Consider the following 20728-nt stretch of genomic DNA (forward strand, 5'->3'; position numbering starts at 1 on the left):
GACCAGGAAAGTGCTGTCCTTCAACCCTGTGACGGAACTGAAGTCTCAAACGGACTTTGAGTGAGTGCTGCCCTGGTCAATATCTTTCCACTGCATGAAAGCCATTTACAGTACAGTATCTATGTGGATGAGAAGTGCAGGATAGTATTTTTGACCAAGATGGGACAATGCTATGTTACACAATTTATTTGACAGTCTGATTTCTTTGCAAAACTTCTCTTGAGAGAGAGACAAGAGATCACATTTTTGCCTCATATTCTTAGATGCACAAAGGCAATTGGGTATTTGCCATGCACTAAGGTCCAGACATTTGTGAAATGTTTTGCAGAAGATTATTGCTTCAGTTTGTAACATTATCAATCCTTCCAATGCAAGACAAATTCCTGATTTTCTTTTATATGTGCACTTACTATAGTGGTATACATGCATTTTAAATTTTTCAATTAATATGGTCATTGGATATACCATTTTAAAGCATTAAAACTCACGGTTCTATCTGTATAAACTATTTTATAATGCCATTAGCGACAACAGTTCCTTATTTTGTAATGTGGGGTGGCAAATCATGCATGGGAGGAAATCTGCATTTTGGAAATTATCAGACGACACAAATCAGGGTAGAGTCTGTATTCTTTTCACAGCAAGGGTCCAGCGAACCAAGTCCATAATAGTTCAAAAAACTAAATTATGTTTTATGATGCATAGTTTGTTAGGCTTGCATAAATTATTCGGTATGCTTATAGATAAGGAGCAGGCCTGCTTTTAAAAGATAAATGGAATGTGACATTTTGGGATGTTTGACTTGATGGGGGTTTGACAAAAACTTCAATCAATGGAGCCCAATCAATGTATTAGTATACAAGTTGTTACTTATTGTAGTTATTTTTACAATCTTCTGGACCTGCTGCACCCAGAGGGGGGAGCAAGGAGAGGGAGGTGGAGAGGGAGAGGCAGGGGAGGGTGACACAATCATCTGTATCCACTCAAAAAAAAACAATTCAGTGAGAAAAAAAACCTCCCATTTTCACTGCATTTCAGCTTCCGCTACTTTGCTTCAGTAATACAGTAATTCTGAGTAATTCCGTAGGAAAACCAACCCCCCAAGGTTTTCCTTTCAGAAGAGACCAGGATTATCGAAAGGGTTAAAGAATAGTAACCATTTCATTTTGGTTATGTCATTTTCAAGCTTGTGTTGAAAAAAGGGGCGACACTTAAGGGGTTAAAATTCAGAAACTTGCCCAAAAGTAAAAAAAAACAAAAACAAAAAAACAACAGCAATGATCAAACAACCGCAATACCAAAGCTGCAGTCTTTGGGGGTTACAATCCCATTTCCCCTGCAGTGAACGCTACATTCCTTTCCTGATGTGTATATGCCGTTTGTGGCTGTGTTCAGAGGTGGCTAAAGGCGTGTGTGCGCGTTGTGTTCCTGCAGACACCGCATGCCGAAGGAGCAGTGGTGGCTGAACCTACGCATGATGCTGAAGATGCTGGCCAAATACCAGACCAGCTTCGAGTACATCCCTGGAGAGATAGAGCACGTGACCCTCCGGAGTCTCAGCATTGAGACTGGCTTCTGAGGGATCTGGCCAAGCCGGACGCCCTCCCATTCTGCCCCGTCCCACCCCTCTACCGGGGGGGAAAGTGCCCCTGTGCCTAATCCTATTGAACCTCAAATAGCTTTAACCTTTAGACCGTCATCCTACAGATTCTACTGCCGTTTTGCATTTTTTTTTGCAACACTAACCGAATTATTTAGCTCCAAATGACTTTTTTTGGAAAAAGTCATGTCTTTGTGAATTAGAGGGATTGGCTTGTGAAATAATGGCAAGTATCTTTTAGGATAGCGGAGAATCTATGGAAAAGGTGTGGTTCAGCATTAGGCCTTTGGTACCTTTGTTTCTATAGGGTAAATTGTGATTATGTCTTCACTAAGATTATGCATTGATTTCTGTAGTCAGTAGTGTTGTGTCGTGCCTTTGCCATTTAATTGTTGAACTGGAAGGTCCAATATATCTCAGTGCTGCTTTCTAACTTAATAACTTCCATGACTGGATCAGGACACACAAACAGAAGCTGTGCTAGTTAAATACAACATGACCGTAACTTCTCTGTGCTTGAAATAGTCATTTTTTTAAACTGTGTTCAGATTATCTTTTTATCCTGATGTCTGAAGTAAACTTAGACCATAAAATATCAGTTTGTACTGGTGATTAATTCCTTTACTTTCCTCCTGTACTGTACTTTGGAGAGTACAGATGTTTAGTCCACATCCAGTTGTTCTAGATTAGAGTACTTGGACTATTTATCTTCTAATTCCTTATTGTATCAGAAAAATGTAAAATGACATGTTAAATGGACATTTCTTTTCTATTGTAAGCGGTGCATGTGATCCAAATCGGTACAGTTCATGAGCTGTCACTACCAAGTATACTTTATTAAGGAAGAGCCCATTAGAGATGATTTGGGTTGTCCATGACAGCCTTTTTTGGGGGGATCAACACATTCCTTTGATGTGCAGTTATGTGCAGTGAATTATGATTGACCTATCAAGCTTTTAAAATCACCGTCATTTACAGCTCAGATTTTCATAATCATTCATGTGTGTGTAATAATTTGCTTTGGATAATTAATTAAAATGTGTAGTGAATCCTGGACACTCAATCTACTGTCGGCTAACAACTGGCCAAAATCCATGTGTATGCAATTGTTTGTGGTATTGCTTTTTCCTATTTGTCCCAATTCTCTTTTGCAGTTGTGTAGTTGCACCTCCAGACATTTTTATTCCATGCTAAATATTTTATATGTGTGCAAGCCAAACCAATACTGCTTTGCATAACATGATCAAAACCCTTTCATGTCCTACTATATAACATGATCAAAACCATGGCATGTCCAACTATATATCATTAGTTTGACACACTATTGCTTGTCATAAAAAGTAAAACCATGCAAAGTAGTTTTATTTGTATTTCAAGAATATATCAGAACTGTATTGTCTGTATTTGAAAATGTAATGTGCTACACAATGTCCATCTATGATGTTGATGCAACATAATCCTAGCACAGCTAAAGCACCCACTTGAACAACTTCCTACATGTTCCTACATGTTCATCAGAACTGGCTGCTGTAATTGCAGTAAACACCTGACAAGTCGCAATATGTTAGCACTTATTAAGTGTGGTGTGCCTCTGATATAGTTCCTCAGCCATCATCATATTATAGTCAAGAGAGAGAAAGTTAAAGAACCTGTTCCAACAGTAGCTTGATCACTCCATCAGATAGATCTGTGTCTGGATGCCAATCCCTTGCTTATATAAAGAGAACTTCTCTATCCTCTATGTGTGGAGTCCATATACTGATTCTAGAAAATTCTAACCCAGGAGACTGTAGGTTAAAGTAATTATCTTAGGTTAGACTATTAGAGCATAACCATATTTAAGAAAATATGCATTTTATATTAGCTGATTTATTATACTGATAGTGATAAGAACAGAGGACATTGCATGGTTACCTGCTATTTATATATTGTGCATGGTGGATTATCTCAAGAACAAAACTACCACAAACAATACTTATGGCAGAAATTAGACTACTTTGTGCGACTTGGACAGTGTGGGGTGCAGTGGCATCACAAATTAAAAAATCTTTGTAAATATCAAAACTTTACAAAAAATTATTTTTGTAAATGATTTATTGATTTCTCCGACATGTGGGATGCCAACATTTCTACTGACACACTAATGTAGAAAAACTTGCACAGTACTGAATGTTAAGTTGCAGAGGACTGGATTTTCAGGTGTGCATGACAATTCAATTCGATTTTATTTGGAGAGTTATTTTTATAGAAGACTGTTTCAAAGATGCTCTACAGAGTATCAGAAGGGCAGACACCAGGGCTGAACCCCCAGCAAGCATATGAGGCAAAAAAAACTCCCCAGTGGGAAGAAAAACCCTGAAACAGTGGTGGCTTCCCAATGGGAAGACATATCAGGAGGAACCCAGCTATAGAAGGGAAGCTCATTCTCTGCTGGCCAGCAAGGTGTAATGGTAAGTAGATAGAACAGAAATGTGGTAAATAATCAATTTTAACAATTCGATTGGGTTGGACAGTTTATAGCTAGCTAATTTATTACTTATAAATTAAGTCCAAATGAGGGGGGAAATAGTAATTTAGAGAGGCATGGTGATGCTTATGTAGCTCCAGGATGTGTTAACATCCTGAGGGCATGAACCAGGGGAGGAACAGGACTGGAGCAGTCCATAAACTCAGAAAAGATGGAGCAGACGTAATGGAATGCAGAAGGGGGGGAAGGAAGGAAGGACTGTTCACTGCTGAGTCTTAAATTATGCCTCTGATGCCATTAGTTGTTTCTGGGATCCTTCCTGTTGTCATTTTCATAATAGAACAGAACAGTCAGCTCCTGAATTATTTGCACCGTTGATAAAAATTAAGAAAAGCCTGCGATAAACAAGTTGCTCTGGACCATCTGCTAATATCACTCACTCATCAGGATATTGAAAGAATAATTTGCTAATGTTTTGCCAAATAAACCATGACTAACAACATCAGACACACTTGACATGACCACAGTAGCTTTTGTGAACTGCAAGAGTAACAAAGGTATCATAGAGTTTAGTTGAGAGAGAGTTTATCCCAGATTATCCAATATGAGGTTACCAAGTCGCGAGTACCATGAATGATTCTCTGCAGAGCCTATGGTGGAGCCACTGAGGTAGGAAAAGCAACCAAACATGCTCTGTGGGCATTTAATATAACCACATTTTATATTTTACTATTATATTATATTATATTATATTATATTATATTATATTATATTATACTTTTATTTTATTTTATTATTTTATTAAGTATTTAATATGACCTGTCAATATGTTATTAATTTCATTGAATTAGAATTTCCCCTCAATTTTTAAACAAAATGCCATATATCCGGAACTGGATTTAAAGAATAGGCTATACTGAATCCATTAATGGCATGAGTAACAGAAAAGCCCAAAGTGTATTCACTTTCTTTCCAAAGGCAATGTATAATTATTGCTATATTGTACTTTAAGTTTTATGGTACAGCAACAAGTTGTGCTGATGCAGCGAATTAAGATGTAATTTCGACCTTGGTATTGTGTAATAAATAAATCACAGTTGGTCCTCCAATATCCCACAATGCCTGTTGCCAATGGTAAAACGCGGCTGCGCAGTCTTTCGGTCCTCTTTTGGACCCGCAACTCTTCCGGTATTATGGTGAGTGTGAAGAGCTTTTGTAAATTGAGGCAAATCTAAAGTCATCCACGTACTTTGTACTGTATATATTTATTTGAACGATCATTTCTATTTCAAATATCATGGTTCATCAAGTGTGATACATATTTCTTTAAGTTACGCTCTTTAAATATGTCAGCTGTGGCTGACTGTGGTTAATGGCCGCAATAGCCGGCCTTCATCATCTCGCAAGCATATAGCTTTAACATTGACATCTTTCCAAATATAGAATGTTTGAATTTGGTTTAAAATATTTTAACCTCAATTAAGCAATGGTCTCTGAAGTTTCACATTAGCAAAGCCCGCCGTTGTAACGGAACGCGTCAAACTTGCCGGAATGATGCTAAAACATCCTTACAAAATATAAGCACCAAGGAACATATGAATGAAACTCTTATTTATCAAGCAGTAAAATGATTTGTCATGCGTGTCAATCTCAGACTTGTTGGGGTGCCCTTTAATTTGAGAACAATTCCGTGTAATTTACCAGAATTGCTTAGATGGCATCGAATAAGTTTGATGTACCGTTACAAGTCTTGTGTACAAATGTGTCGTCTTCGGCGAAGAGATTGTCTCGCACAGCCAGCCAGTGTTTACCTTGTGACTCGTGAATTAAGTGATCTCTAGAAGTACAAACAGAATGACTCTCAATTAAATATGAGAAGCGGACTTCATGCATCCCCGAAGGCTGTGAACTTCAGTGATGTAGAGAATACTTCTGCGCTGGTTCACACGTCCCATTATTTCGACCGTGAAGTTGTCCTGAAAGATACACATGGAAACGTATTTTCCTACACTAATTTGGGTAAGTTTTTATTTTTCATTTATATAAATGCAAGTAAATACTCAATTGTTTTATAGTTATAAACCCAAATACAATGCAATGTGTGGTATATTATACTTGTTTTCATTCTGTGAAAGTGTTGTGTTCTCTGAATTCATTTCTGCTACTCTTGTAGGTTCAATGATGGAATCTGTTAGCACCTCAATATGCATCTGCCCCTCCTGATGTTAGGACCCATTTGACTTTCAGGCTCTCCTCTCCATTAACTGAGCTGTACATCAGGGAGATGGTATTTTCGCAGAGTAATGGAGCCAGCAGAACAAGAAGTGATTGTGGGTGTCTTTACAGCACCAAGGAGTTTCATTCTTTACTGCTGTCACCATAGCAGTACATTTTACCAGCTGTCCAATGATATAACCTAGTACTGCACAAAAGGATGGATGTAGTGTAATGAGCCTGGATTGATCTGATTTGTGCAGTACTTTACCGTGTTTATTAGATGGATATTGGATGAAGTCACCATGACTACAATCGACAGCAACTCTCCAGTAAAAAGACGAATGGAATGTTGGAGAAGGGAAGCTTAACTTGAGCCTTGGGAAGAGCAACAGGATTACATTTTATGGAGAAGCTAAATAGGACTGTGAATCTGTGTCGAAGTGAGTAGGAAAAAACTCATGTACCCCTTTCAACACGGAATCAACGACCTGGCAAAGTCCCTGCGCCCCCTGTATGCTGTTGGTGTGAAAAGCTTGACCCGGACCTGGGACTGCGACCCTGTTCACGACCTGGGAATTACCCCAGATGGACGAGGCTCTGCACGGATTACTCGACCCGGGATTCAATCGAGGAACGTCATTGGTTACGCTTTTTCTCAATACAGCCTTCGTACATTGATACATTTTCCCACAACAGTTCTAGGCAGACAAATAAAAATGGTTAATGCATTGAGTTGTCATTCTTTATTTTCTTTACTTTGCAACATAGTTTCACTACCGTTTTAGTATTACTCGTATTTTTAATATAGACTTAAGTTTCAAGAACAGTCCATTAACTCCTCCAAAGCTACCATCTCAAAAATAGAATAAAAACTAGAAAGATTTGTTCCTTAGCTTGCCGTAACTGTCATTTCACAAATAATGACGTATTTACAAGTACAGTTGCCCCCTGCTCCTGATTCGGGATCAGTTATGCATTTTGTTCTATAATGTTTAGTTAGAATTGACATTCTAACTAAAGATCTGTAACACTTACAAATACATTTCATATTTCTGCAGTCAATCACTAATGCACTCTGTGAACTGCCCCTTTAAGCGTATGCTTACAGGTTGATATTTATTTTGCATCACTGGTATGCAGTTGTCCCTTATTCCACATTTTCCAGCAAATCTCAATCGATCAGCCGGGTATTCGTTCTACTTTCACAGTCCCGCGGCATCCCATTTCCAATCCCGTCTCACGGGTGACCGTGCGATTGGTTTGATTTTGCAAGACGCTAAACAGGATGAACGTCGAGGGAGTGTTTGTGTGAAACTTCAGATATTGCCTTGCTTGAATACACAATTGCTGCAGGTTATTCTACGTATGTAAAATTCACACCACAAAATTCGCAACGTAGACTTCATTTACAATGCTTCAATCCCAAGGCAGCATTTTCACTTGCTTGAGACCTTACTGTTGAACCCTATGATCTCATCTGAGGGGTGGGGCTGAATCGGTTGCTGATTCTCTAGGTTAAAAAGACATTGTGCTGCAGCCCCTGGACCGAGCTGAGCCCTGGTCTGATACGGGACGTGCTAATGACATGCACGTTGTGTTCCGCAGGCGAAGCGCACCAAGAAGGTGGGGATCGTGGGGAAGTACGGCACCCGTTATGGGGCCTCCCTCAGGAAGATGGTGAAGAAGATTGAGATCAGCCAGCACGCCAAATATACCTGCTCTTTCTGCGGAAAGGTGAGCGCCCAGGGGCTGTCGCATGTTCAAAAATCCCCCCGAATGTGTTCTCTAACCGTATCCAGTTACAGGAAAGGGCTGTCATCTTTGCCAGGGGTGTTTGTACTATGTACTAAACCTAATTTTGGGAGAGGGATTAAAAAAAAAAAAAAAAATTCCTTAAAAAAGAGTCCTTAATAAAGCTTGTTAGAAAGTATACTGCTTGTACTGCTTTTTTTTTTAGTTTTTTGCTAGTAGTATTTTAGTGCATATTTATCAAGGGTGCCAATAATTCAGGAGTGTGTGTAGTGTAGCGATCAGGACATATGATGCCTTATGATTGTACATGATGCCTTTTACTTTGTTGGCCTGATGTTGGAGTTGCTTTCAGGCTAATGGAATATGAAATGGGTGCATTTCATGGGACTAAACACTGTTGTGAAAGTTATCGTCAATGTTTCTGTGCCTTATGTATGGACGTCCCCTTTTCCCTTCTACAGACAAAGATGAAGAGAAAGGCCGTTGGCATTTGGAACTGTGGGTCCTGTATGAAGACTGTTGCTGGTGGCGCATGGACGTACAAGTAAGCTCATGCTCCACACCTCCACACCACTCTTTATCCTATGGCGAGCATAAGACCTGAACACTGTAGTTTGTTGGGGTTTTTTTTTTTTTTATGCTAATCCCTCAGTTACACTGGTTATTCTTAATGGTCATGGTGAAAATGCTGTTTGCTTGTCATCATTGTGAAATGAATGTGGTCTCTGTTTTAGCACAACGTCTGCTGTTACAGTGAAGTCTGCCATCAGAAGGCTGAAGGAGTTGAAGGACCAGTGATTCTTCAGCAGCTCAGTGTTTTTGTACAGTTTCAGAGATTTGACTCGGACACTGAATAAGCTATGTGACCAGTTTGAACATCCTGCAATAAAATGGTCATCGCAAGATTTTGGTTTTGTATTGAACTGCCTCCATATAACAATCACAGCATAATATTTCACAACCATGGTGGACCGGGTGGCACTTTGAGAATTTACCAATGTCTTTATAATTCATGTATGGTGTCCAGCTTGAATGCTCTGCAAGATCTCCATCAAAGCAGGTATAGCCTGTAACCTTTTTTTTAACTGTCTAATGTACTCTAAGTTATGGTAGATTTTGTCACACTGAATTCTTGCTAGGTCTTCTGCTATTGTAGGCATACAAAACCTGATTTTTGGCAAATACACTTGTAGGCAACCGTGGAAGAAATAGGTTCAAAGACCTTTGGGTTTTGGGGACTAGACTCGGCGTATGTATGGCTGAAGTATTTTTTGGCTGAATATTTCTGTGCAGTTGACTAGAAAGGGTCCTGGTGTGTTCAGTAAACTTAGAAACCAGCTCAGGAACATGGTGTATTGCTTACTTGATGTAACTGGGTGACAATTATGCATGGGAATTTACCTTAATGAGGTTTACTTTCTTGCATTTTTGATGTACATTTCTGATTGGCCAAGACCATTTTCTGTTCCGTTAGATATTTTGGATATGTTTCTGAAGACTTGCAAATGTCACAGTGACTGGTATTGGACCATTTGGGAGTGTGTGGTTAAAAGCAAGAAAATGCTTTTAAAGCAACACTAAAGCAGCTTGTATATCAATATTATGTATACGTTGCCTTATTCACTTAGATTTACATCTAATCTATTTTGTAACCACGTCCTATGGCACAAGCAAGAAAAACACAACTGCACACTACAAGATCCTGTGATCAAGCAAATTGACACTTGCCGTGGTGCATACAACTAAACTTAAGTACAGAACACAAATCCTACTGCCACTAAAGTTTTTACCTTTATGTAAAATCCTTTGCTGCTCGTAGAAACTGTCGAAGCCAGTCGAGATGGGGCCAATCTGACGCATCCCTTTCACATTACATTAATGGTATTTTACATACGCTCTTATCCAGAGCGACGTACAGTTGCTAAACTAAGCAGGGTTAAGAGCCTTGCTCAAGGGCCCAACGGCTGCGCGGATCTTGTGGTTACACCGGGGATCGAACGACCGACCTCGCGGGTCCCAGTCATGTACCTTAACCATTACGCTACAGGCCGCCACTGTCCCCTTATGGCAGGGGTCGGCAACCCTGGTCCTGGAGAGCCGCAGGATGTGCTGGCTTTCGTTGTTACTTGGCATTAATTGATCAATGAAAGCCGTTGATTACACAGTTAACTCACCTCACCTGGTTTCTTGGGTCTGAATCGGTTGCTTATTTTAAGGTGGAGACGAAAGCCAGCACACCCTGCGGCTCTCCAGGACCAGGGTTGCCGACCCCTGCTTTATGGAAAACCATTTTCGTATTATTTGAACTATCTTACTTTTGGCTCGTACGAGTGTGCCACGTTAGATTCAAGAAACGCTCCTAATTGCAGAAAACTCCTAAATGCAGTGGTGTTTGAATTACCAAATGATACAATGATACATACAAGTACATTAAATACTAAAACTTTAACTTTTCCAGTGACGCGGAAACCATTGCCTATAAACATGGAACATCACGCAACACAGATACAGTACATGCTTTGCGCACCCCCCCTTGAAATAAAGTCACGTGATAACAGGAGCTTTTGTGGTGGCGTAGGAAGGAAAATGGCAGCCTCCAGTGTTTTCAAAGCAGGACTTTTCAATAATAAAGTAGCAATAGTGACCGGCGGTGGCACGGGCATCGGAAAGGCAATCACTTCTGAATTATTGCAGTTAGGTACGTATTTCTTTATAAATACTGACCTTCAAATGTTGCTTGACAAGAGTAAAGTCTGCTCAGAGACTGCTTTGAACTTTAACCGAGACAATCTCGGGCAAAGGTGAAGTTAGTTAAATAGGTGATAGAACCTCAAGTATCTACGCTTGCTGGACGTGTTATATGTAGTTTAAGGTACATCAATATTGTAATGTAAATTTTGAGATTGCACATTAAAGTAATGATGCAAGGAACGCGGAGATACGTCATAGAATGTAGGCTACTTGCTTGGTTAATTTTGGTCCTCCTTACTAAATGCTTGTACGAAATGCTTGAAAATAAGTTGTAAGTTACTTCTTAAAATTTCGCCGGCAGCGTGTAGTTCTAAATAGTGGTATATGCATGTAGCTTTTTAGCCCCATACCCCCTTAAACCCACTTTTAACGCTATTTTTTTCCCAGGTTTGTGTACTTTCCGTTGCGATTTTCCGTTTATATTTTATTTTTCACATATATATTTATCTTTCGCAGTGCATGTTTCAGGTTTCAGCTGGTTGTTTTAAAAAGCGATGCACTTCTGGGGTTATTATGATTTTGGAGCCCACAGAGGCACCTAGTGGTGTAATCACAGAATGCATTATTGCAAAACGTGCTGTGATAAGAAAGTACCGAATACATTCATTTTAATGAGCACAGTACAATTTAGTAAAATGTAAAGTGTAGACACAGCTGAAGGACAGCTTGAACGCACCACTCATTAGCTATTTTTTGTCTGAGTTGTTTCTTGTATACAGAGCAGTTTGTTGTGTCTGTAGGATGCAATGTGGTCATATCCTCCAGAAAGTTGGAGCGTTTGGAAGCGGCTGCCAAGGAGCTATCAGGGAGAATCCCCCACACCAACCCAGCTAAAATCACACCTATTCAGTGCAACATCCGTAATGAGAATGAGGTAAACGGGATGAACTGTAATATAGTGAATGTGAACTGATGCAGTATACAAAAAGTTCATGAGTTACAATTAACTCTGAGTTAAGGCTTCTGTGTCTGCTCATGAAGGTGAAGAACTTGGTTGCCTCTACACTGAAGCTGCATGGGAAGATTGACTTCCTGGTCAACAATGGAGGTGGACAGTTCACCAGTCCGGCTGAACACATGAGTGCCAAAGGCTGGAGAGCTGTTATTGATACAAACTTAACTGGGACCTTCCACTGCTGTCTGGAAGGTGAGGAGTGAGGAGTGGACTGGTTGCTTTTGAAAAAAAATGTATTCAGTCTGTGTAGGAGGACAGCGATGCAGTAATTAATTAAGGCACTTGAGTAAAAAGTGCATGCCTCCACCATGCTTAAGTTTATATAATAACTGCTGAATTCTTGCCTAGTTCTGGATACAGACATTGTAATTGCAGCATTGAAGTATTTATTCATATAGCAAACATCCTTGTCCATGGCAAACAAGAAAATGGTATCCATGGATACATTTTAACACTTACTGAGGTAATAACTACCTTGTTCACTGGGAATCAAATCTGCAACCTTTCTCCTTTTTTGGCAGTGTACAAGGCTTGGATGAAGGAGCACGGAGGAGCAATTGTCAACATCATTGCTGACATGTGGAAGGGATTCCCTGGCATGGCGTAAGTAGCTTGTTAGTGGTGCGGTATGAGATACTTGTTTAAAGTGACTTGATAGTGCTGTAAGTGGCTCATTTGTACCTCTGATTGGAGTGTTTCCGTCCTGATAGGAAACGTCATTCATAGAATGTGCATAGATTTCAGACTAAATTTAAGGGTGACAACCAGTACCTAAATCATTCATAGGCATAATTTATAAAAGAGTAATACACATGAATAAAGTTTATAAATGTGATTGACATGTGATTTATAAATCGTGACATTTGTTGATGTCTCATTTGTAGAATGTGAATATGTACACAGTGGTCACTTTTAGGTAGACCTGTACACCAGCTTGTTAATGCAAATATATAATCAGCCAATCATGTGGAAACAACTACATTTGTGAAAGCGTGGTCAAGAGGTTCAGTTTTTCAGACCAAATGTCAGAATGGGGAAGAAAAGTGAGTTTGACCATGGAATGATTGTTGGTGCCAGACATGCTGGTTTGAGTATCTCAAACTGCTGATCTCCTGGGAGTTTGCAAAAAACAAAAAACATCTAATGAGAAGCAGTTCTGCAGGCAGATATGCGTTGTTAATGAGAGAGGTCAGAGGAGAAGGGCTACACTGGTTGAAATTGACAGAAATGCAAATAACCACGCATTGCAACAGTGGTATGCAGAATAGAACCTCTGAACACACAATGGGTCTCATTCATGAAACGTTAGTAAATCTATGTTCAGATTTGCACATAAACGTCCATGCTACTAAAAACCTACTCCGGACTCATGAACGCCGCGGGAAACTCAGATCTGATCGTAAACTCGTGTGTATGATCATGAATGCCAATCCATCGTAAAGTGAAAGCGCGCTCCCGGTAATCAGCAATTAGCATAAATCCCCGCCCATGAATAGACAATGATTACCATATAAGGAGGTGTAGACGCACCCAGTCGACCTGTCAGTCATCATGGCGCAAACAAAGAGAAAGAAAAAAAACTTTTCCGAAGCGGAGATCGAAATCATTTTGGGTGAAGTGGAGTCTTTTCTTTTGTGAATGTGAATCTTTTCTTTTCTTCTATCAGTAGTGGTGTTGTGACAGGGACAGGCAAAGCGAAGGCCTGGAAGGAGGTGACAGATGCTGTTAATGTTGCCTCTGTAGACAATAGAACCATATCCGAGGTTAAACGTAAATGGTTTGGCATGAAACTGGAGGCAAATAAACGTATAAGCGCACACAAAAAACATGCATCAGCCACAGGAGGAGGAGGCTCACAGGCACAAATATCACCTGCTGACGAGCGCATCACTGGCATTATTGGGGAGACCTCTCTGTCAGGAATTATACCTGACGGAGACACCGACATGCCTCCACTGGAGACAACATCAAAACCAGATGGTAAGGTGATAATTGTTGTATCATAATACATTCTGAAAACCATCACTGATAGCTTAGTGGTTAGTATAGTTTAACCTAGGTCGTACAGTCCCACCAAACAAACAGAACATTTGTGGGGGTTTCTCTTCGGATTGAATGAAGTGGAAACGGGAAACCAGTAATGTTATATTGTGCGTAATGGTGCGTAATGGATATCAGTGTCGGAATGTAGAGCTATTTAACATTCATTTCAAGAAAGGATATGGATAACATATAGCCCACTGCAGTTTTGTATGCATCGTCTTCAAATTATTTTAATCTTAATAGCCTAAAGCTCTGTTTTATACTGTACAGCTCCAAATAAGTCAGTCTGCAGCCAACGTAAATCAAACATTTTTCAAATAAGATTTATTAAAGGTTTCTTTCAAATGAAAAAAGAGCCACACATAAAACGAAAAAAAAAAAAAACGTCTCATATTTCTAGCTGGCGAGTGCAATTGTATAGGCAGGCTATATTCTTACCAATGAGCCAGCCGTTCCTCACAGCTCCATCCTCCAAACACGTGCCAACTGCGCTATTACGCAGGATAAATGCATCATGCGCCCCACCAGGCCACCGTGCCACAACGTTTAACAGCACACACTTTGCATCACAGATCAGTTGCACATTAACGGAATTAAAGTTTTTCCGGTTTATGTAAGCAAATGCATCACCAGATGGAGCCTTGATGCGTACGTGTGTGCAGTCTATGGCACCGATGACACCTGGCATGTTTGCAATTGCACTGAATCCCTGCATCACTTCTACCTGCCGTTGTGCGTCATAGGGAAATTTGATGTTTTAAAATACCATTGAGCACAGCAGGGAGGATGCGGCTCATAGTTGGTTGCGAAATGCCGGGCCTGTCACCTATCTCGCGCTGGAAGGTCCCTGTGGCTAGAAAACCAAGCACAGATACAAGCACAGATTTCTACATGTTGAATGATAATAAAAAATATATATATATATTTTTATTTTTTATTTTTTATTTTTTTTTATTATCCAACATGTCGAAAGATTGTGTAATCTATTGAGTCGATTTACATAGATAATTCACAATCATGAACCTAATCTGGATCTTAAACCTGCTAATTGCCAACTAATTTAACTAAATGTGTTATATTTTTAATTGTTTGTCATATTCATAACACGTGTTTCAAAGGCATCTGCGTATTGTTTACATAACAGAGCGCAATATGAAGTAAAATGTAAATTTCCAATAGTGACAAACATTATTTATGTGCATTCTTCAATTTACACAAGCATTACGCGTGGTCAACAGCAGGTGTAGATTTTGTTAGTAGCTACGAAAAGATCGGAGCTACTAAAATATTGATGAATGCCAAAAACCCCGTAAATTTCCCTCTACTCGCATTTTACACACACATTCGTTCTGCTCACGTTTCATGAATGAGACCCAATGTGTCTAACCTCGAAGTGGATAGGCTACGGCTGCAGAAGACTTAAGTCTGAAAAATGAGTACAATAAATACCTAATAAAGTGCTCGCTGAGTGTATCTGTTCGGTGAATAACTTAAATAGATTTTTATTGTCCTGTCTATACCTTATAATTTGCCCCACTCACCTAGCTTTCAGGCCGTGTAAGCTTGTGTGTCCCTGTGGAATCCTTTTGCTCTACCTTTTATAGCACGTTTTCCCCTTTTCATGACCTTTGTGGATTATTTCAAAGTGAATAAAAGGTGGTAAGCCAAATGTATTCCTGCAATCTTGCCTGTTCACGATGTGACAGTGACCACCCACAGTACTGTGCCACAAGTCATATTAAGCATTTTGCTTCTGTGTTTCATGCAATATTGAATACAAATAGCATTTGCTCAATACTTGCATTTATGCCAATTTATGCATTTATTAATTTTCACCATTATATTTGTACACATTTTATGCTTTTAAATCTGAGATCTCTTTCTCTTTCAGACACACAGGAGCTGCTAGGGCTGCAGTGGACAACTTGACTAAGAGCCTGGCCATTGAGTGGGCAGCCAGTGGGGTAAGGGTGAACTCTATAGCACCGGTGAGTGAGTTGGGTTTGTTAAGAGCTCTGAGTTGGTCAGGTTTATTAATGGTTGGATTTTGGGTTTGGGAAGGGTTGTGCCAACATCAGTAATAATCGAAACAGATACATGGTAGTACATGGTAGTATTGTGGAATCATTGGGTCTCATTCATGAAACGTGAGCTGAACGAATTTGTGTGTAAAATGCGAGTAGAGGGAAATTTACGGGTTTTTGGCATTCACCAATATTTTAGTAGCTCCGATCTTTTCGTAGCTACTAACAAAATCTACACCTGCTGCTGACCACGCGTAGTGCTTGTGTAAATTCAAGAATGCACATAAATAATGCTTGTCACTATTGGAAATTTACTTTTTAATTCATATTGCGCTCTGTTATGTAAGCAATACGCAGATGCCTTTGAAACACGTGATATGAACATGACAAACAATTAAAAATATAACACATTTAGTTAAATTAGTTGGCAATTAGCAGGTTTAAGATCCAGATTAGGTTCATGATTGTGAATTATCTATGAAAATCGACTCAATAGATTACACATTCTTTGTGATGCATTTGCTTACATAAACCGGGAAAACTTTCATTCCGTTAATGTGCAACTGATCTGTGAGGCACACGCTGCTACTCAGGCCGTTGTGGAGGGCACAAACAGGGTCTTGAAGGCAAGATGGATCTGCCTGGACAATAAAGGTGGTACCACTTCTTTTGCACCCGGGGAGGTGTGCAAAATAATATTAGCCTGCTGTGTCCTGCACAATGTGGCCATTAAACAGGGCCTTCCCCTGCCTGAAGTCCCCAATGCAGAGGAACGACTGCCTCCGGAACCAGCTCTTGGGCCTCGAAATGCGGCTGCTATACAGACACGCCAGCAACTTGTAGAGCAATTTTAAGGTAAGTGTTGCTAAGACTGAATAAGCTGTGCACGTTTTAAGCCGACAAGCTTTGCAAAAAGTTAGTTTCATTTGTATTTTGTTTTATATTTATATACAACATCCTGTTTCAGTAGGCTACCTCAGTTCATTTCCAGGTCATGCTCTTTAAAATGTATACAAATAGGCTATATTTAATCAGAGTAAAAGAGAGTAGCTTGATTATCTTGTAGTAAATAAGTGTTTTCCCAGGATAAACACAGACATCACACAATACTGACAACATAACACTTTATTGTTCAGGACGCAAAAGTGATTCAAAATTAAGATTCAATTAATTTGAAGACGATGCATACAAAACTGCAGTGGGCTATACGGTATCCGTATCCTTTCTTGAAATGAATGTTAAATAGCTCTACATTCCGACACTGATATCCATTACGCACCATATCGCACAATATAACATTACTGGTTTCCCGTTTCCACTTCATTCAATCCGAAGAGAAACCCCCACAAATGTTCTGTTTGGTGTTACTGTACGACCTAGGTTAAACTACACTAACCACTAAGCTATCAGTGATGGTTTTCAGAATGTATTATGATACAACAATTATCACCTTACCATCTGGGTTTGATGTTGTCTCCAGTGGAGGCATGTCGGTGTCTCCGTCAGGTATAATTCCTGACAGAGAGGTCTCCCCAATAATGCCAGCGATGCGCTCGTCAGCAGGTGATATTTGTGCCTGTGAGCCTCCTCCTCCTGTGGCTGATGCATGTTTTTTTGTGCGCTTATGCGTTTCTTTGCCTCCAGTTTCATGTCAAACCATTTACGTTTAACCTCGGATATGGTTCTATTGTCTACAGAGGCAACATTAACAGCATCTGTCACCTCCTTCCAGGCCTTCGCTTTGCCTGTCCCTGTCACAACACCACAACTGATAGAAGAAAAAAAAAATGTTTTACCCAATAAAATATATTTCACCCAAGATGATTTCGATCTCCGCTTCGGAATTTTATTTATTTATTATTTTATTTTTCTTTTTTTCTTTCTCTCTTTCCTTGTTTGCGCCATGATGACTGACAGGTCGACTGGATGCGTCTACACCTCCTTATATGGCAATCATTGTCTATTCATGGGCGGGGATTTATGCTAATTGCTGATTACCGGGAGCGCGCTTTCACTTTACGATGGATTGACATTCATGATCATACACACGAGTTTACGATCAGATCTGAGTTTCCCGCCGCGTTCATGAATCCGGAGTAGGTTTTTAGTAGCGTGGACGTTTATGTGCAAATCTGCACATAGACTTACTAACGTTTCATGAATGAGACCCATTGACTTTATGTACCTGGTTTATTTACCAAAAATATGTAAATTTTATTTTTTTAAACATGGTTTTGCCAAACAATACGATATCGATTGATGTCTGTTTTCTAGGGAATCATCATTTCGAAAACTGCGATGGCGAACTATATGGAAGCTGGACCACAGCTGTTTCAGATGTCCATGGCTTTTACTCCAGCTAAAAGATTGGGAGTCCCAGAAGAGGTTCGTTTTTATTGCCATTCACACAGTCCATTTGGGTTGTAGACCTACCCTTTGTTTGTAGGTCTACACTCCAGCCTGATCATGACACAATCAATATTTTTGGTATTTATCTCCCACTGGAGGACAGAAGAGCTGGACACCGGGTGATACGATAGTTTTGGACAATCTGGTGTTTATTTAGGTAGTGGTACAGTGAGAGAGAGTGAGCAAATGAAAAAAATAAAAGCCTTCACCCTTCACTCGCGTGATTCAGGCAAAAATCATAAACTAAAATAATAAAGGCAAAGAAAATAACCCAAACCGAAACACAGACATGTAGCTTTTCAGCCTTCTTCCCCACGGCTGTATGCTTTCTCTCTCATCCGCTGGTGGTTTCCCAGGCTTAGCCGTCTACTGTGGATAGACACACATTTTTAAATTCTGGACTGAGTTGTAATGCAATCCAGGTGCGTGTGCCTACTTAACCAGTGTGTGCCTACTTAACTAGGCGTGGTCCTCAGTTCAGCCCTGCCTCCTTCCTGCAACTCGAGCCCTGCCACAATCTAAAAAGACACATTTAACCATCCTGTTGGCTTTAAGCCTGAACACCTGAGTGACTGCTGCTCACTTGCAGCTGTACTGTTGAATGACCAGTGACATAAGGAGCACTGAAATAAGGACTCTCCTGTTTGTTTCTGTGGATCTCTTTAGCAAGGACTCTCCCCTCTAGGTCTTTCCAGCAGAGTCTCCATATGTATCTCCCGTGTAGTGACTCTTCCCTCTGCACATCTGTAGATCTCTCCAGCAGTGTGCTTCCTGCTCTCCCCTGCTGCTTCCTACATCTCTGGGGCGACACTTCGAGTGGATGCTGGTCAGAGCCTCTACCATTCCATGTGGGAAATCCCAGGTAACTGTCTGCGGCTATCTTATTGATGTGCGTACATTACATTACATATAATATCTACTTTTAATGGATAAACGGTATTAATTTGTACCGTTTATAAGAACCCAGAGATGGGAGAACCTTGCGTAATCATCAAGAAACTATTTTTTGGGACTATAATCCAATTGCTAAAAAAGGAACATCGTCTCAACTAATAAAAATTAAACTAGTTATCGACCTGCTGGTTAAGGTGATGTTGGTATTTGCTCATTTTGGCAAGAAAACATTTAAATAAAATATTGTGGAATTAGTTGAAATACCCTAAATTAAGCTAAGCTGGGTATATCCAAAGCTACAGTATGTACAATTCCCAAGGAAATTCTGCAATTAATAGCTACATTTAGCTAACTGGCGAGCAAATTATAAGTGTTCGGCAACTGATGCATTAATTAATAAATGAAATGGTGTTTTGCGTTTACCAAGTTTCCCTTTGTCTCATATTACATTGTGGCAAATACACAGTAATGGAGGCAATCAGGATCGCACTGTATGTTTACATGATCTATTCTGTGTCACAGGTCAATAGGATGTAATGATGGTGACCTGCCTGATTTTGATTGGTTGATTTGTATTTATCAGATCACAGTTCCTGGCCAGAGGCACCAGATGGGGAGAACATGGAGACTCTGAGAGAATTATTAACTACGAAGTCCAAACTGTGAGGAGTGGAACCCAGGCCTGCAGAGGACAAGTGGTCACAAATATCAGCCACATCCCAGGATTTGTAATACATGCATGGGCTCCAGTATTATTGGCACCCTTGATAAATATGCACCATATAGTAAATGCTGTAGACTAAACAATAATACAGTTACTGGCATTTTCCAACATGTGTAAATCAGTGTGCTTTGTACTGTTAGCAGTTGAAATTGTACTTCCTTCTAGGGTCTTCCTTCAGCGCACTTGTCCCTGACCCTGGTATGGGTATGCACTTTGCACTATGTTGTACGTCGCTCTGCATAAGAGCGTCTGCCAAATGCCATTAATGTAATGTAATGTAATGCTTATTAATGATTCAATAGAATCAAACAAAGGCTTACATTTAAAAATATATAAATATATATCCCCAAAAAACAGGTTCCTGGTTTAAACACCCCTGGCAAAGATGACATAACTATATAACATATATAACGTAACCTATAATGTACATATACATAACAGATTTGGTGGAATTTTTGACCATTCCTCCATGCAGAACTTTTTGGAATCATTGATATCCTTGATTTGATTTAAAATAATTGTTAGGGGTGCCAATAATTCTGGCACCTGTGGTTTTCAGGAAAATTTTGATTACTAAATAAAAAAAACAAGAGGGTAACTGTATTGAAATAAAAGTATATAGTTTTCCCGTATGTTTGAACATAAAATATAGATCTTTATGCTGTTTATTATATCAGCCTTTTTTCTCCATTTTCATGAATAAATCTGGAGCCCACTGTAGCTACATTATAATTACTCATACAAATATATTTTCAAATTATACCTGCCTTACACTGCATTTGTGGGTATGGGGTTAGTTAGTGGTAGGATTGGTACCAGTTATGATTTGCTGAATGTGAACAGAACATTTAATGTAAATAAAGAATTGGAAATTTTGTTATGAACTACATTT

General features: G+C 39.7%; 3 protein-coding genes across 4 annotated transcripts in view; all 3 read left to right on the forward strand.

Annotated features, from left to right (window-relative positions):
- The window catches only part of pfklb (phosphofructokinase, liver b), a 17580-nt gene extending 14239 nt beyond the window's left edge, over window positions 1–3341 (forward strand). The window contains exons 21-22 of the mRNA XM_061233761.1: window positions 1–60; window positions 1435–3341. The exon at window positions 1–60 is cut by the window's left edge and continues 46 nt beyond it. Of these exons, the coding sequence (XP_061089745.1) occupies window positions 1–60; window positions 1435–1579 (205 nt within the window). The 3' untranslated portion in view covers window positions 1580–3341. The remainder of the gene's footprint in view (window positions 61–1434) is intronic.
- Window positions 3342–5186: 1845 nt separating this feature from the next.
- On the forward strand, window positions 5187–8939 carry rpl37a (ribosomal protein L37a). Its single transcript, XM_061235103.1, has 4 exons — window positions 5187–5263; window positions 7890–8018; window positions 8498–8580; window positions 8771–8939. The coding sequence occupies exons 1-4, from the start codon at window positions 5261–5263 to the stop codon at window positions 8832–8834; spliced, it is 279 nt and encodes a 92-aa protein (XP_061091087.1). The 5' UTR covers window positions 5187–5260; the 3' UTR covers window positions 8835–8939.
- Window positions 8940–10577: 1638 nt separating this feature from the next.
- pecr (peroxisomal trans-2-enoyl-CoA reductase) lies at window positions 10578–20720 on the forward strand. 2 transcript variants are annotated; one of them, XM_061235471.1, is made up of 8 exons: window positions 10578–10734; window positions 11528–11661; window positions 11769–11934; window positions 12264–12345; window positions 15677–15773; window positions 18084–18194; window positions 18969–19080; window positions 19696–20720. In XM_061235471.1, exons 1-8 carry the CDS (start codon window positions 10623–10625, stop codon window positions 19776–19778), a joined length of 897 nt encoding a protein of 298 aa, XP_061091455.1. In that variant the 5' UTR covers window positions 10578–10622; the 3' UTR covers window positions 19779–20720. The 2 variants fall into 2 exon arrangements, with proteins under 2 accessions (XP_061091455.1, XP_061091456.1); XM_061235472.1 differs by having other exon boundaries at window positions 15677–15749.
- The last annotated feature ends 8 nt before the right edge of the window (window positions 20721–20728 follow it).

Source organism: Conger conger, chromosome 3 (genome assembly GCF_963514075.1).
Source record: "Conger conger chromosome 3, fConCon1.1, whole genome shotgun sequence".
Classification (NCBI taxonomy): domain Eukaryota; kingdom Metazoa; phylum Chordata; class Actinopteri; order Anguilliformes; family Congridae; genus Conger; species Conger conger.